This window comes from Bos indicus, chromosome 28, assembly GCF_029378745.1.
Source record: "Bos indicus isolate NIAB-ARS_2022 breed Sahiwal x Tharparkar chromosome 28, NIAB-ARS_B.indTharparkar_mat_pri_1.0, whole genome shotgun sequence".
Lineage (NCBI taxonomy): Eukaryota > Metazoa > Chordata > Mammalia > Artiodactyla > Bovidae > Bos > Bos indicus.
Genome location: NC_091787.1, coordinates 44,242,889 through 44,256,655, shown reverse-complemented (window position 1 = coordinate 44,256,655; position 13,767 = coordinate 44,242,889). Strand labels below are relative to the sequence as shown.

The 13,767-nt window shown below is 42.7% G+C and overlaps 1 protein-coding gene across 11 annotated transcripts in view; it reads right to left on the bottom strand.

The window, feature by feature from the left end:
• ZFAND4 (zinc finger AN1-type containing 4) overlaps positions 1 to 13,295 on the bottom strand; it is a 52,127-nt gene extending 38,832 nt beyond the window's left edge. For 2 of the 11 annotated variants that reach the window (XR_011564651.1, XM_070782082.1), the window contains exons 1-2: positions 12,879 to 13,288; positions 7,110 to 7,410 (exon numbers count right to left, since the gene is read on the bottom strand). Coding sequence is in view for 8 of the 11 variants with exons in the window: in XM_070782082.1 (XP_070638183.1) it covers positions 7,110 to 7,293 (184 nt within the window). In the remaining 3 variants the exon portion in view is untranslated. The other 9 variants (XM_070782075.1, XM_019954134.2, XM_070782076.1 and 6 more) reach the window with 8 other exon arrangements.
• Between the last annotated feature and the right edge of the window lie 472 nt (positions 13,296 to 13,767).

Below are 13,767 nucleotides of genomic sequence, written 5' to 3'. Positions count from 1 at the left end.
ATACAACCTTGATGTACTCCTTTTCCTATTTGGAACCAGTCTGTTGTTCCATGTCCTAACTGTTCCTCCAGTTCTAACTGTTGCTTCCTGACCTGCATACAGATTTCTCAAGAGGCAGATCAGGTGATCTGGTATTCCCATCTCTTTCAGAATTTTTCAGTTTATTGTGATCCACACAGTCAAAGGCTTTGGCATAGTCAATAAAGCAGAAATAGATGTTCTTCTGGAACTCTCTTGCTTTTTACATGATCCAGCGGATGTTGGCAATTTGATCTCTGGTTCCTCTGCCTTTTCTAAAACCAGCTTGAACATCAGGAAGTTCACAGTTCACATATTGCTGAAGCCTGGCTTGGAAACTTATGCACCCATAAAAAACTGTCATGAAACTTAAAAATGGCTTTATTCAACATCACCAGCAAGTGAAAGGTCCCTCAACTTAGGAATGAATAAGTGTAGGATATCCATACAATGGAATACTATTCAGCCATAAAAGAATGAACTACTGATATGCAGAACAATATGAATAAATCTCAAATGCATGTGTATCATGTATAAGCAAAAGAAAGCTGACTCAAAAGGTTACATACTATTGTATACAGTTATACGAAATTTCGGAAAAGGTAAAATTATGAGGACAAAAACACATCAGTAGATGCCAGGTACCAGGTCTGAAGGCAAGTTGACCACAAAGGCACAAAGAATTTTGGTGGGTGATGGAACCATTCTGTACCTGGATCATGGTGGGAGTTACGTGACAGTAACGTCTGTCAACACGGACAGAACTACGAACACAGACTAGTTATGGGATGAACTGTGTCCCCCAGGAGTTCATATGCTTAAGTCCTAACGCTCAGAACCTCAGCATCTGACCTGACTTGTAGAGAGTCTTCACAAATTAATCAAGTTAAGATGAAGTCATTAGGGAAGGGCCCTAATTCAGTATGATTGGTGTCATTATAAAAAGGGGAAATCTGGAGATAGACACAGACATATACAGGGAGATGTAAAGAGACGGGTGATGCTTCTACAAGTTACGGAACAAAAAAGACTACCAGAAAACCACCAGGTGCTAGGCAAAAGGCGTGTTCTGGATTTTCCCTCAGAGCCCTCAGAAGGAACTAATAATACCAACACCCTCATCTTGGACTTTAAGCCTCTGAAAATATGAGACAATTTCTTTAAGCCACTTGGTTTGTGGTACCTTTTTATGGCAGCCCTAGAAAACAAATATAAAATAGTGAATTTTACAAAATGCAAAATTGTATCATATATAAAATTATATTTACATATTCAGTAAAAAGTGGAGTAAAAGAGTTTGCTAGATCTTGGAGACAAATGAAAACATGTTATATTATTGGTCAGAATATTGGGAGTGAGTATAAACTACAAAAAGTGATCAAATCATACACAAGCAACTCATGCAGCTCAATAACAGAAAAATAAACAACCCAATCTAAATATGGACCAAAGAACTAAACAGACATTTCTCCAAAGAAGACATACAGATGGCTAACACACACATGAAAAGATGCTCAACATCACTCATTATCAGAGAAATGCAAATCAAAACCACTATGAGGTACCATCTCATGCAGGTCAGAATGGCTGCCATCAAAAAGTCTACAAACAATAAATGCTGGAGAGGGTGTGGAGAAAAGGGAACCCTCTTACACTGTTGGTGGGAATGCAAACTAGTACAGCCACTATGGAGAACAGTGTGGAGATTCCTTACAAAACTGGACATAGAACTGCCTTATGATCCAGCAATCCCACTGCTGGGCATACACACTGAGGAAACCAGAATTGAAAGAGACACGTGTACCCCAGTGTTCATCGCAGCACTGTTTGTAATAGCCAGGACATGGAAGCAACCTAGATGTCCATCAGCAGACGAATGGATAAGAAAGCTGTGGTACATATACACAATGGAATATTAACTCAGCCATTAAAAATAATGCATTTGAATCAGTTCTAATGAGGTGGATGAAACTGGAGCCTATTATACAGAGTGAAGTAAGTCAGAAAGAAAAACACCAATACAGTATATTGACACACACATATGGAATTTTAAAAAATTGGTAATGACGAATCTATATGCAAGATAGCAAAAGAGACACAGATGTAAAAACAGACTTTTGGACTCTGTGGGAGAGGGAGAGGGGGGACTGTATGAGAGCACAGCATTGAAACACGTGTATTATCACACGTGAAATAGAAGGCCAGTGCAAATTCGATGCATGAAGCAGGGCATTCAAAGCTGGTGCTCTGGGACAACTCTGAGGGGTGGGGTGGGGATGAAGAGGGGAGGGGGGTTCAGGATGGTGGGACACATGTATACCCATGGCTGATTCACGTGATGTATGGCAAAAACCACCACAGTACTGTAAAGTAATTAGCCTATAATTAAAATAAATAAATTATTTTTTTAAGTGATTAAATGTATCCAATCCTATATATAACTGTGGCTACAGAGCCCCTAACACAATTTTTAAATAGTAAAAAATAAGTATTTCTGGCAAAACAAACTCTGAGAATTTAATGTCAACAAAATTCCACTTATGAAAACTTGTAGGATTTGGCTAACACAGTTCTTGGAAGGAAATTTTAAATCATAAATGGTTACATTTAGAAGAAAGTTTAGACTTCCAGTTTTATGTAAAACATGTACAGGGCATGTGAGCTGCCACTCCCACCCTTACAATAAGAAAAAGGTTGAACAAACTGAAATTCAACAAACAACTTTTCTTGGAGCCACCAGAAATATGAGGCAGGATGGCAAACCACCACGCCCAAACCTACAGATAGGAAAACCCAAAGAGTTACAGCCAAGATCTGCTTACCTGAAGCAGAAGCCTCCAGTGACATAAGCTGGAAGGAAAATGTAAATGGTAGTTTCAGGATCTGGTAGAGGCTGAGTATGGCTAACATGGGACTGAGGAATCCCTGAAGTCATAGTCATAGTGGAGCTGTAACACTTTTGAGAGTTTTATCTCTAGAAACTCCATGAGGTTCTTACTCAGAAGTCAAGAAAGATTCCCCTACAGCTCAGGCAGAGGGAGGGGGACATAAACATTATGAAAAATTCCAGAGTATTCTCCATAATGGAGGCCAACTCACTTTATTAGGGGCTGATCCCACCTGGTGCAAGGATATTTCGGTGATTCCAGACTCCTCTGTTCTTGCTTTTTCACCTAAGTGATTGTATGGTGGGGAAAGGTAAGAAGCTAAGAAACACTCTGCCCCAGAGACACGGGCCCACTGAAAGACTGAGATTTAATCATTAGACACAGACAGTCTCCCCTCCCCAGTACCTTACCACCACACTAGCAGGACCCTAGTGTAAAACAGTAGGCTACAACAGAAAGGGCTACAGCACGCAGATTCTTTCTACGGAGGAGTTCTCAGGGCAACCCAAAGAGAACAGAGGAGGCCAAACAAGGAAACTAGAGGAGCCTGAAGCCTCACAGAGAGACAGTGCAATACTGGCACAGGGAGACCCATCAGGCGACTGACAGTTGCGTCTACACACAAAAATGGAAGAGAGACAGGCATTAAATTAGTGAGGAGAGGCTAGACTAGCTCAGTGGGTGGTATTTGGATAACTATAAAGTAAAAAAAAAAAAAAGGATGCCTACTTGATACTGTATGAGGCAAAATAAAGTAGGTTAAATTGAACTTATCCCAGACCATGCCTAAAATGTCAGTGGTTTAAGTGACATTTAACTTATTTTCTGCATAAGTCACATGTCTACTGCATGTCATGATGAGGGCTCTGCTCACTATAGCCACTCAGAGACTCAGGCTGATGGAGACTTCCATTCATAGCTCGCTGGTCAGAACTATTACCATGGTCCCATCTACTCAAAAAACTGTCCAGGACAACAATCCTAACCCATGAACAGAAATCTCTGTTAGGAAGCAGTAATGCCAATGACTTGATGGCAAGCCAGGGAATCCACTGCCGTGGCAATGAAGAGCCAGGTGACAATAATTTCTTACCTTTCTTGGCACATGTTTTCTTTCCAATTCCTATCCTCTGAGTACTACGTACTCTTCTCTACAGATCACTGCTCTACGTAATGATAAGCTCCAAACAATTTCCCTTCTCCGGAAACTCAGAACTAAAGCGCATCTCCTCCCAAGGGCACAGCATTTATATTGGTCAGCGCGGATCGCACTATCTCCACAGACTAACAGAGCACAGATGCTCTGCTGAGCGCTTTTCATTCAGTTCATTCGAGCCTGAGAACAGCTCCTTGAAATAGCTATTATTATTATTCCCACTTTTAATTAGCACAACTGAGGTAAAGAGAGGCTAATTTACTCAGCTGGAAATCTGGAATCAGGCAGCGTGGCTTCAGTGCTCCTGGCCCATCGAGGCCCATTTAGATTCCCTTGTAGGTACTGCTCCTTCCTCATTAAGCCTCATCACGTCTATCCAGCACACTTCTTCAACCTCTCTCTGCAGTGCTCTCCATCTACCCTCTTCTCTTCTATGATGCTCTAGTTCCCAGCTTCCCACAGCTGCCCAACAGGAAGAGCAATGCAGCAGACAACCATTTCCTGAATAACTAGGCCGAGCGGTGTCGCCTCTGCCCCATTCCATACTCCTCTCTCTTGGGAGACTGGTCCAAAATGTTACTCTCAAATGTTGTCCAGGGCAGGATAGAAAGATCCCCTACTAAAGGATTAGAATGCATTTTACATGAAGGAATCCCTCTCGAAGCCTCCTGAAGAAGAGTGACTGTCCCTGCCCACATGCTGCAAGGAGTTACCAAAGCTTAAAGAACAGGAAGGAAAGAAGGGGTGAGGGCTACAGGGTGGGGAATGGGAACAGCAATTAAGGTCTACTGACCACCAGCGGTGCCTCCCACCTTTCCTTCCCCTGGCAGAGAGAGTTGATCCTACGTCTCCAGGTACCTGAGTGAACTGTTCACAGGTGGGTGAGTCTCAGGTATGAGTTTGTCTTCTACGCTGCTTCTCTGACGGCTAAGCATGCTAACCCTGGTTTGCAGGCACTTCCAGCCTAAGTGAGGAGCACAGCGGCGTTTTCTGTAATAAGGACTGTCTCTCCTCCCCGGCGGCGCAGTGCTAAAGAATCTGCTTGCCAATGCAGAAGACACAAGAGACTCAGGTTCGATCCCTGGGTCGGGAATATTCCATGGAGAAGGAAATGGCAACCCATTCCAGTATTCTTGCCTGGGAACTCCCATGGCCAGAGGAGACTGGCGGGCTGCAGTCCACGGGGTGGCAGAGGGGGCGTGGCTGAGCACACGGAGCACGGCCACTGCTCTAAGTGCTGCGAGCTGAGCTGCATCCCCCAAGTTTACATCTCAAAGCCTAAGCCCCCAGAGGGACGGCATTCGGAGATGGGACCTCTGGGAGATTATCAGGTTTAGAGGAGGTCATGAGGGTGTGGCCCTTACGGCGGGATCCGCATCCTTATAAGAAGATGTGCCCGTGTGAGGACTGAAAGCAAGCCTATCTGCAGGTCAGGGAGACAGCCTCAGCAGAGCCTGAGCGTGCTGGTGCCCTGATCTCAGACTTGCAGTTTCTGGAGCTGTGAGAAAATGAATGTCTGTCATTTAAGCCTCCTACTCTATGGCATTTTGTTATGACAGCCCTAGCAAAGACAGCAGAGGTTCTACATTACTTCATTTAATCTCTCAATAGGTATATTTGTTTTGTATGTCTAAACTAGGATTCAACTGTCTAATAACTACAAAGTACACTGCTTTTATCCTGACAATGTCTCCTACATCTTGGCTCTTATCCAATCCTGTCAGTGAATAGTTCTCTTGGATGAGTCCCTAATCTTCCCTAAGCCCAAATTTACTCTTCTGACATTAAGATAACTAAACAGGATTCCTTCTAGAGTGCTTTAGCTGCTCAGAGATTATGCATGAAAGCTAGAAAATAATGCAGAGATTATTTAGAACACAAGAGGCTGTTGTTTTTTTTTCAATCTTCCTGCTCCTAAAAAGTTACCATTACAACATCATATATATAAAAAAGCAGAACAAAGTCAAAAATGAACTATCATTCAGAAGCTCAAATACCAATATCCTTGACTTTACAAGGATAAATTCCAATCCTCCTCATCCTTTAATTCTGAACTTAAACTGGGCTGGAGGGCAATGCTAGTTTCTGCCTTAAATTATAAGCTAGTTCTAGCTGGCACAAAATGCAAAGACCCATTTAGTGTTACATGGAACAATTTTCTAGTGTTTGCTCAACTGTAAATGGCAAAAAACCACTTCTTTCAGAAATCTGCCAAAGAAAAAGACTAATTTTTAACACAAAGTAACTCTTAACACTTTTCACAAATACACCAGTCAAAAAAGAGATATTATACAACATTCAGTATCCCTCTATACTGCTGCTGCTGCTGCTGCTAAGTTGCTTCAGTCATGTCTGACTCTGTGCGACCCCATAGATGGCAGCCCACCAGGCTGCCCCGTCCCTGGGATTCTCCAAGAACACTGGAGTGGGTTGCCATTTCCTTCTCTAGTGCATGAAAGTGAAAAGTGAAAGGGAAGTCGCTCAGTCGTGTCTGACTCTTCGCGACCCCATGGACTGCAGCCTACCAGGCTCCTCCATCCATGGGATTTGCCAGGCAAGAGTACTGGAGTGGGGTACCATTGCCTTCTCCACCTCTATACTGAGGAAACTTCAAATCTATGTAAATGTACACCAAAGACTCTCCTCAGAAAATCTCCACATTAAAAAAAAAAATTTTTGCAAAGCACTGTAAAAAAGTAAAAAGAGTCACTAAATTATTACTGTAAGGTAGTTACAGCAGAATTTGCACATCATTATAACCTGCTGAAAAACCATTTTAAAATATTGTTTCACACATTAACATAATGCCAGGGATTTGCTTCAAAAAAATCTGGTAGAAAGGGAAGAGCGGGGGAAATGCAGGAATGGAAGCAAGACAGTTCATGGTAACTGCTGAGGCAGAAGAGGGGCCATATAAGGATTCATCATCCGATTCTAATCCATGTATGGTCGACATTTCTCCACAAGAAAAGCTAAAAAGGTATTACACAATCTTGAAGAACAAATTTAATCCTCATATTCTAAAAATTTTTTAAATAGACTAGTACCTTCCAATCTTTGAATTTTCGCTTTCACGGAAATGATAGCTTCAAAGGGTGAAACTCTCAGCTCAAAACAAGTTCCAGTCAGTGTTTCAATGAAGAGCTCCATGGTATCATAAAAAGGAAGTCTGCAGTACAATGGTCCCACGTTATCTTCATTGAAGAATGGAGGATCTTTCCTGTTATCCATTACTTTGACTTTTCTAATTCCTCTGGAATATGCTGTAGGCAACTGTATTCCAGTTCTAGCCAAATCAGCTTTGAACACTGGTTATATATATGGTTGCTCATGTTTTGAGTTTTATACCTAAAAAACAAGAATAATTTTTTTAACAAGCCCATGTGAAAGTCTCAATCCTCCACAGAGATTTTCTGAACTCTGGCTTATATCAATCTTCCAGACAGCCCAGAATTCGTTTTAGTGCTTACTATGTCTACTCCTCAACTATTCACGATTGTCTTTGAAAGCACTCTCTACCGGTTAGAATGTAAGATTATTAAGAATAGATATATTTGATACATTTTATCTTACTAGAACTCAGCAGTTACTTATGTATACTGCATGCTGAACAAATTATATGTCTTCTTGTTAATGATACTTAAACCAATGACTTCAACATGTAGGTATACATTTGCAAGACCTTGAATGTTATGCACATCCTTTCCTGAAATACACAAGTTACATTTATAACCCACATAAAGCATAATGTTATAGACATTGTACATTTGAATCACACTGAATGGGTAAAACCTCCAAGTGGGAAAAGAATATCTGGAAGACTAGGCGAACAGAATGGGAACACAAGGGCAGTGCAAAAATCAAGAAGAAAAAATGAATGATAAATTTTTTACTTTTTTTTTTTTTGCCAAAGCATATATCACTGAACTCACTGCAATTTTCATTAACAATGTGAGTAAGAGAGCACTTATTTTTTAAAACATGTGGTTTAATTAATAACCTATATCTCCATTCTACAGAGATGATTTCCACAGGCATCTGAAATCCCACACGTCCAAAACTAAGCATCTTGTCCACAAACCTCCTCCTTGTCCTAGTCCCCGTCCTGGTAAAGAGCACCACCATTAACCTAGTCACTTGAGCCAGAAACCCAGGAATCATTTTATATTTTTTCACAATCCTCAAGGTATCCAGATGTGACCAATTCTAACAGGAGAACTTAACATTTCTGTAACACATGACCCTCTCCAACCTCACTGATTAGGACCTAGTTCAGGCCATAATTAGCTCTTAATGGAGAAATTGTGATAGCCTAGCTATGATCTTTGACTCTTGCCCTTCATTATTCTGATCCATTCTCTAGAATGTCAGTTATCTTTTCTTAAAAAAAAAAAGGAAAGTTTAATAAAAACTGGATTAAGGTATCATATCACATAGTTCAGAAATTATTTTATTCTTAATTATATTTGAAAAGATCACACAAAATTTTAAAATTACTTAATATTTGACTTTAGAAGGCACTGCAGTGAAACCACGCATTCAGACTAAATGAGGAAATGAACCTAAGATAGCCTAAAGCCTGAATCTGTTTTCCATTTAAATAAACTATTTTCAGAGCAGTTTTAGGTTCACAGCAAGATAAAACAGAAAGTATAGAGTTCCTAGAAAGTACAGTCTCCAAGTACAGAGGAGAGTGAAAAAGCTGTTTTGAAGCTCAACATTCAAAAAACTAAGATCATGGCATCCAGTCCCATAACTTCATGGCAAACAGAAGGGGATAAAGTGGAAATAGTGACAGATTTTATTTTCTTGGGCTCCAACATCACTGCAGACAGTGACCGCAGTCATGAAATTAGAACACGCTTGCTCCTTGGAAGGAAAGTTATGACAAACCTAGACAGCACATTAAAAAGCAGAGACATCACTTTACCACAAAAGTCTGTAGAGTTAAAGCAATGGGTTTTCCAGTAGTCATGTACAGGTGTGAGGGTTGGACCATACAGAAAGCTGAGCGCCAAAGAATTGATGCTTTCATACTGTGGTGCTAGAGAAGACTCTTGAGAGTCCCTTGGACTTTAAGGAGCTCAAACCAGTCAATAATACAGCAAATCAACCCTGAATTTTCATTGCAAGGACTGTTGCGGAAGCTGAAGCTCCGAAACTTTGGCCACCTGATGAAAAAAGCCAACTCCCTGGAAAAGACCCAGATGCTGGGAAAGATTGAAGGCAAAAGGAGAAATGGGTGGCAGAGGACGCGATGGTTACATAGCATTGCAGACTCAATGGACATGAATTTGAGCAGACTCCAGGAGGCAGTGAAGGACAGGACAGCCTGGAGTGGGGAGTCGGTGGGTTGCAGAGTCAGACACGACTTAGCAACTGAACAACAGAATTTCCATACACTCTTTGCCCGCACACACGCACAGCCTCTCACTACCAACAACTTACATAAGAGTAGTGTATTTGTTACAATCAATGAACACATTGACACAGCAGCATCACTCAAAGCCCACAGTTCACGTTAGGGTTCACTCTTGGTTTTGCAAACTACCGATTGTAGTAACATCATTATAGTAACACAGAACAGCTTCACTGCCCTAAAAATCCTTTGTGCTTTGCCTCTTTATCCTTCTCTCCCTTCAATCCCTGGCAACCACTGATCTACTGATCTTTTCACCATCCCCATAGTTTTGCCTTTTCCTAAATGTCATACAGTTGGAATCATACAGTATGTAGCCTTTTCAGATTGGCTTCCTTCATTTAGTGATTTGCATTTAAGTTTCGTCTATGTTTTTCCATGGGCTGATATAGCCCACTTCTTTAGAGCACTGAAAACCTTTCTGCTGCCTGAATGTACCAAAGTTTATTTATCCATTCACCTACTGAAGGACACCTCTTGGTTGATTCCAAGTTTTGTCAATTATAAATAAAGCCGCTATAAACATCCAAGTGCAGGTTTTTGTATGGACGTTAAGTTTTCGACTTACTGGGGTAAATACCAATGAGTATAACTGCTAGATCTTATGGTAAATATGTTTAACTTTTAAGAAACGGTCAAATTGTCTTCCAAAGTGGCTGTTCTATACTGTTTTCCCACCAGCAATGAATAGCTCCTACTGCTCTACTTCCTCATGAGCTTTTGATGTTGTCAGTGATCTGGATTCCGACCATTCTAACAGGCATGTAACGGGAGGCCTGGCGTGCTGCAATTCATGGGGTGGCAGAGTCGGACACAACTGAGCGACTGAACTGAACTGAATGGAATGGTATTTCACTGCTTTAATTTGCATTTCGCTAATAACATGCAATGTAGAGCACGGTTATCTTTTTAAAATGTAGAACTGATCACGTTATTCCTTAGCTCAAGGCCCCACAATGGGTTCCCACTGTCTACAAATTTGACTCCTTAGAAAGGCTCCCAAGCCCTACTTCATTTATACACATAGCTCATCCCGTCCTGCAATACCTCGGGCATTCTCTCCAATAATCATTTGCACCTGCAGCTTCAGAATACATTGGTCTCTATATCGTTGCTCCTGCTCTCCTCTCCTCACTGCCATCCCCACACCTGGCCACTTGACAAGCACCTATGACCTTTCAAGACTCAACTCAAATAGTAGCTAGTCCACAAAACCTTTTATGGTTACTCCCCTTCACACTCTGACCTCCATAATACAGTGCACCCATTACAATCAGTTTCATTTTTAAAATGGCTTTTTTGCTACTTAAGGGAAGGATTTACTGCCCCATCACCTAAAACAGTATTTTGTACATATTGGTGCACATTAAAAGGTTGTTGAATGAGAAAGTAAATAAATTTTCACCCTCTCAACTGATTTTTAGAGCAAAACTATAATACAGGGCTTCCCTTGTGGCTCAGCTGGTAAAGAATCCACCTGCAATTCAGGAGACCCTGGTTCGATCCCTGGTTTGGGAAAATCCTCTGGAGAAGAGATAGGCTACCCACTCCAGTATTCTGGCCCATATTTAATATAATGAAGTATATTTAATATAATTAACTAACCAGGGAACCTGAATTGCATTGTGCATATACTGCAAAAGGTCCTGAAGATATGATGAAAGAAAAGCTTTTGCTGGCAGCAAGCTGCTTCAAGTGCTGTTATACTATCAAAATAATGAGTAATAAATATAATAACACAAAGTGAAAGCGAAGTGGCTTAGTCGTGTCCGACTCTTTGCGACCCCATGGACCATAGCCTACCAGGATCCTCCGTCCATGGGATTTTCCAAGCAAGAGTACTGGAGTGGGTTGCCATTTCCTTCTCCAGGGTATCTTCCTGACCCAGGGATTGAACCCGGGTCTCCCGCATCGTAGGCCAACGCTTTACAGTCTGAGCCACCAGGGAAGTCCTAATAACACAAAGTATTGTGCTAATACTACTGCTGGCGATAGTGGTAAAAGACCGTTACTTTCACGTAAAAGCCAAATATATGGCTATATTGCTCAGGCTGTGTTTCTCATTTCCTTAATATCTTCACAGGCCTGTAGAAATAATGAATGTATAAAATGAACCCCTAACCCCTTTTTCCATCTCACTGAAATGACTGTTTTTGGATTCAAAATATGATTTTGGATAGAATGTGGATTCGTAAGAACATACTTACCATGCTATATCAAATAAGAACATACTACAGAATTCTCAGTGTCTGTACCCTCAAAGCCAAGAGCACTTTTATCTACACAGTAAGAGATCTAGTAAGAGAGGTCAGGGGTCAGAATATTAAACTGAGCATTAGAAAAATAAAGCCATGGGTGACCAGTGCCTGCCCAAAGAACTCAGAGACAAACATAAAAAGCATTTCTTTCACCACAGTAGACTTCCACAGCAATACCCTGAATATAATAAAACAAGGGGTGGGAGATGGGAGAAGGTAACATAAAGACAAGTTTGGAAGCCCTTCATCTACAGTGAGAATGGATACAGTAATTATGGTCTAAAGAAAAAACAGCGACTTAAGACGAGCATTCCTGGTACTAGGGCACTGCCACAAATCTAGGTCCTAATCATGCAGTAATTTCCAACATCCAAAAAGAAGCAAGATTGGTAATCAAATTCGAAACTGAAATGTATGCCTCTAAGAAATAATTATACCTTTCCTCAGTAGTAGAAATCACTGCATCAGGACACCTTCTGAAAGTTGTGGCTGAATATGCTAGACTGAGCTTACTATGGAACCCTAAAATGCTGGAAAATGAGGGGCAATGAAGAATCAAAAACAGGATGGAACAGGATACAAGGACAGCTTAAAAAAGAAAAAAACAGAAGAGGAGGAAGAAAGGACGAATGCAGCGGGGGGGGGGGAAATTACTTCCAGAATTTTTACCAATAATTTTTAAAAAATGCTTAGCTATTAAGAGTAATGACAGCAAACATTTCTCTCTTGTCCTCTGAAAAAGTTCTTAAAATACAATCACCACAGATGTAAGGGAAATGAAAGACAGGTAACGCAGGACCGTGCTGAATAACTAATTTCAGTAACTCAAAATCAGCTTTATCCTCTCTGTTCTAAAGAGTATTAGTCATATAAAAGCAGTTCTTTTAAACTCTTCTCCCGACATGAAGAGATCCAGCATATTACGCAGCCCTTAAATATACCAACTTTTAATGAACTGTTTTTACTAATGTCTGGAAATATCCGTAAGTTTTAAATATATGCTTCAGAATTACATCCACCACGTCACGCATCTGTACCCTAAGCTCTGAAATCAGTTTTCCAGCGGGATTGGGAAGCTCTTCGGAGCCAAAGCCTTCTCGAGCCTTCAAAGTACAGACATTTGAAGAGGACGGAGTCACCTGCGCAGCCCGTGCTCCTCCAGGATAAACTCCGGCTACGCACACGCACTGGCCCGATCAGGACCGCAGAGGTCAGGCTCCGCGTCAGAATCGGCGACTCGCAGGGAAGCACCTGTCCGGCGGGGCGGGCACCCCGCGTCGGGGCGGAAAGTGGAGACAGTCTCCTCCGCCAAAGCAGCCCACCGTGCCGGTCTCGGGGCAGCGGCGGCGGAGGGGGCGCAGCCAAGAGGCCAGCGGCAACAGCGCGGCCCGACTCAGCGGCCCGCGACCCTGGGCGCCCTCCCCATCCGGCCGCTCGCCCTCACCGGCTCTCTTCCACTCGCTCGCCCGCCCGCAGGTCTTTAAGGAGGCGCCGCCCCACGAGCGACGCTGCTGCAGGCACCGACGAGCAACGCTCCGCCGCCGCCGCCGCGACCCCGCCCCTTTGTGACACCGCGTACCAATCGCTCGCCAACGCTCGCGTCGCCCTCCAATCAGTGGGGTCGGGGGCGGGACCTGACCGCCGGATGCCGGCGGTTGCTCGGAAGCCCAGGCTGCCTTCGCGTTCGGTGGTGGTTGTCGGTTAGGAGAAGCCCGGATGTTCTTTATTACTAACAGTGGCCGCCTGACGAGGGCCAAAGCGGGCGGCAGGAGACCAGTCGCACAGCCTTCTGGGAACAACAGGGTTGGCCTGTGGCCGGACGAGGGTGTGGACAGCACCTTTACCAAGACCAACCTAAGGCGCTCTTAGAGGTGCCTGACTTGCTGAAGCCATAGTCCCAGTCGATGGTCTTCCAAGAACCTGTGCACTTCCACTGCGGCCCAGGAGCCATGCCTTGAATGGATGCTTCTCCACGCACTTCACTGTCCCCTAATGTTTCTAGTCCTGCCTACCTTATCTGAAATGTGG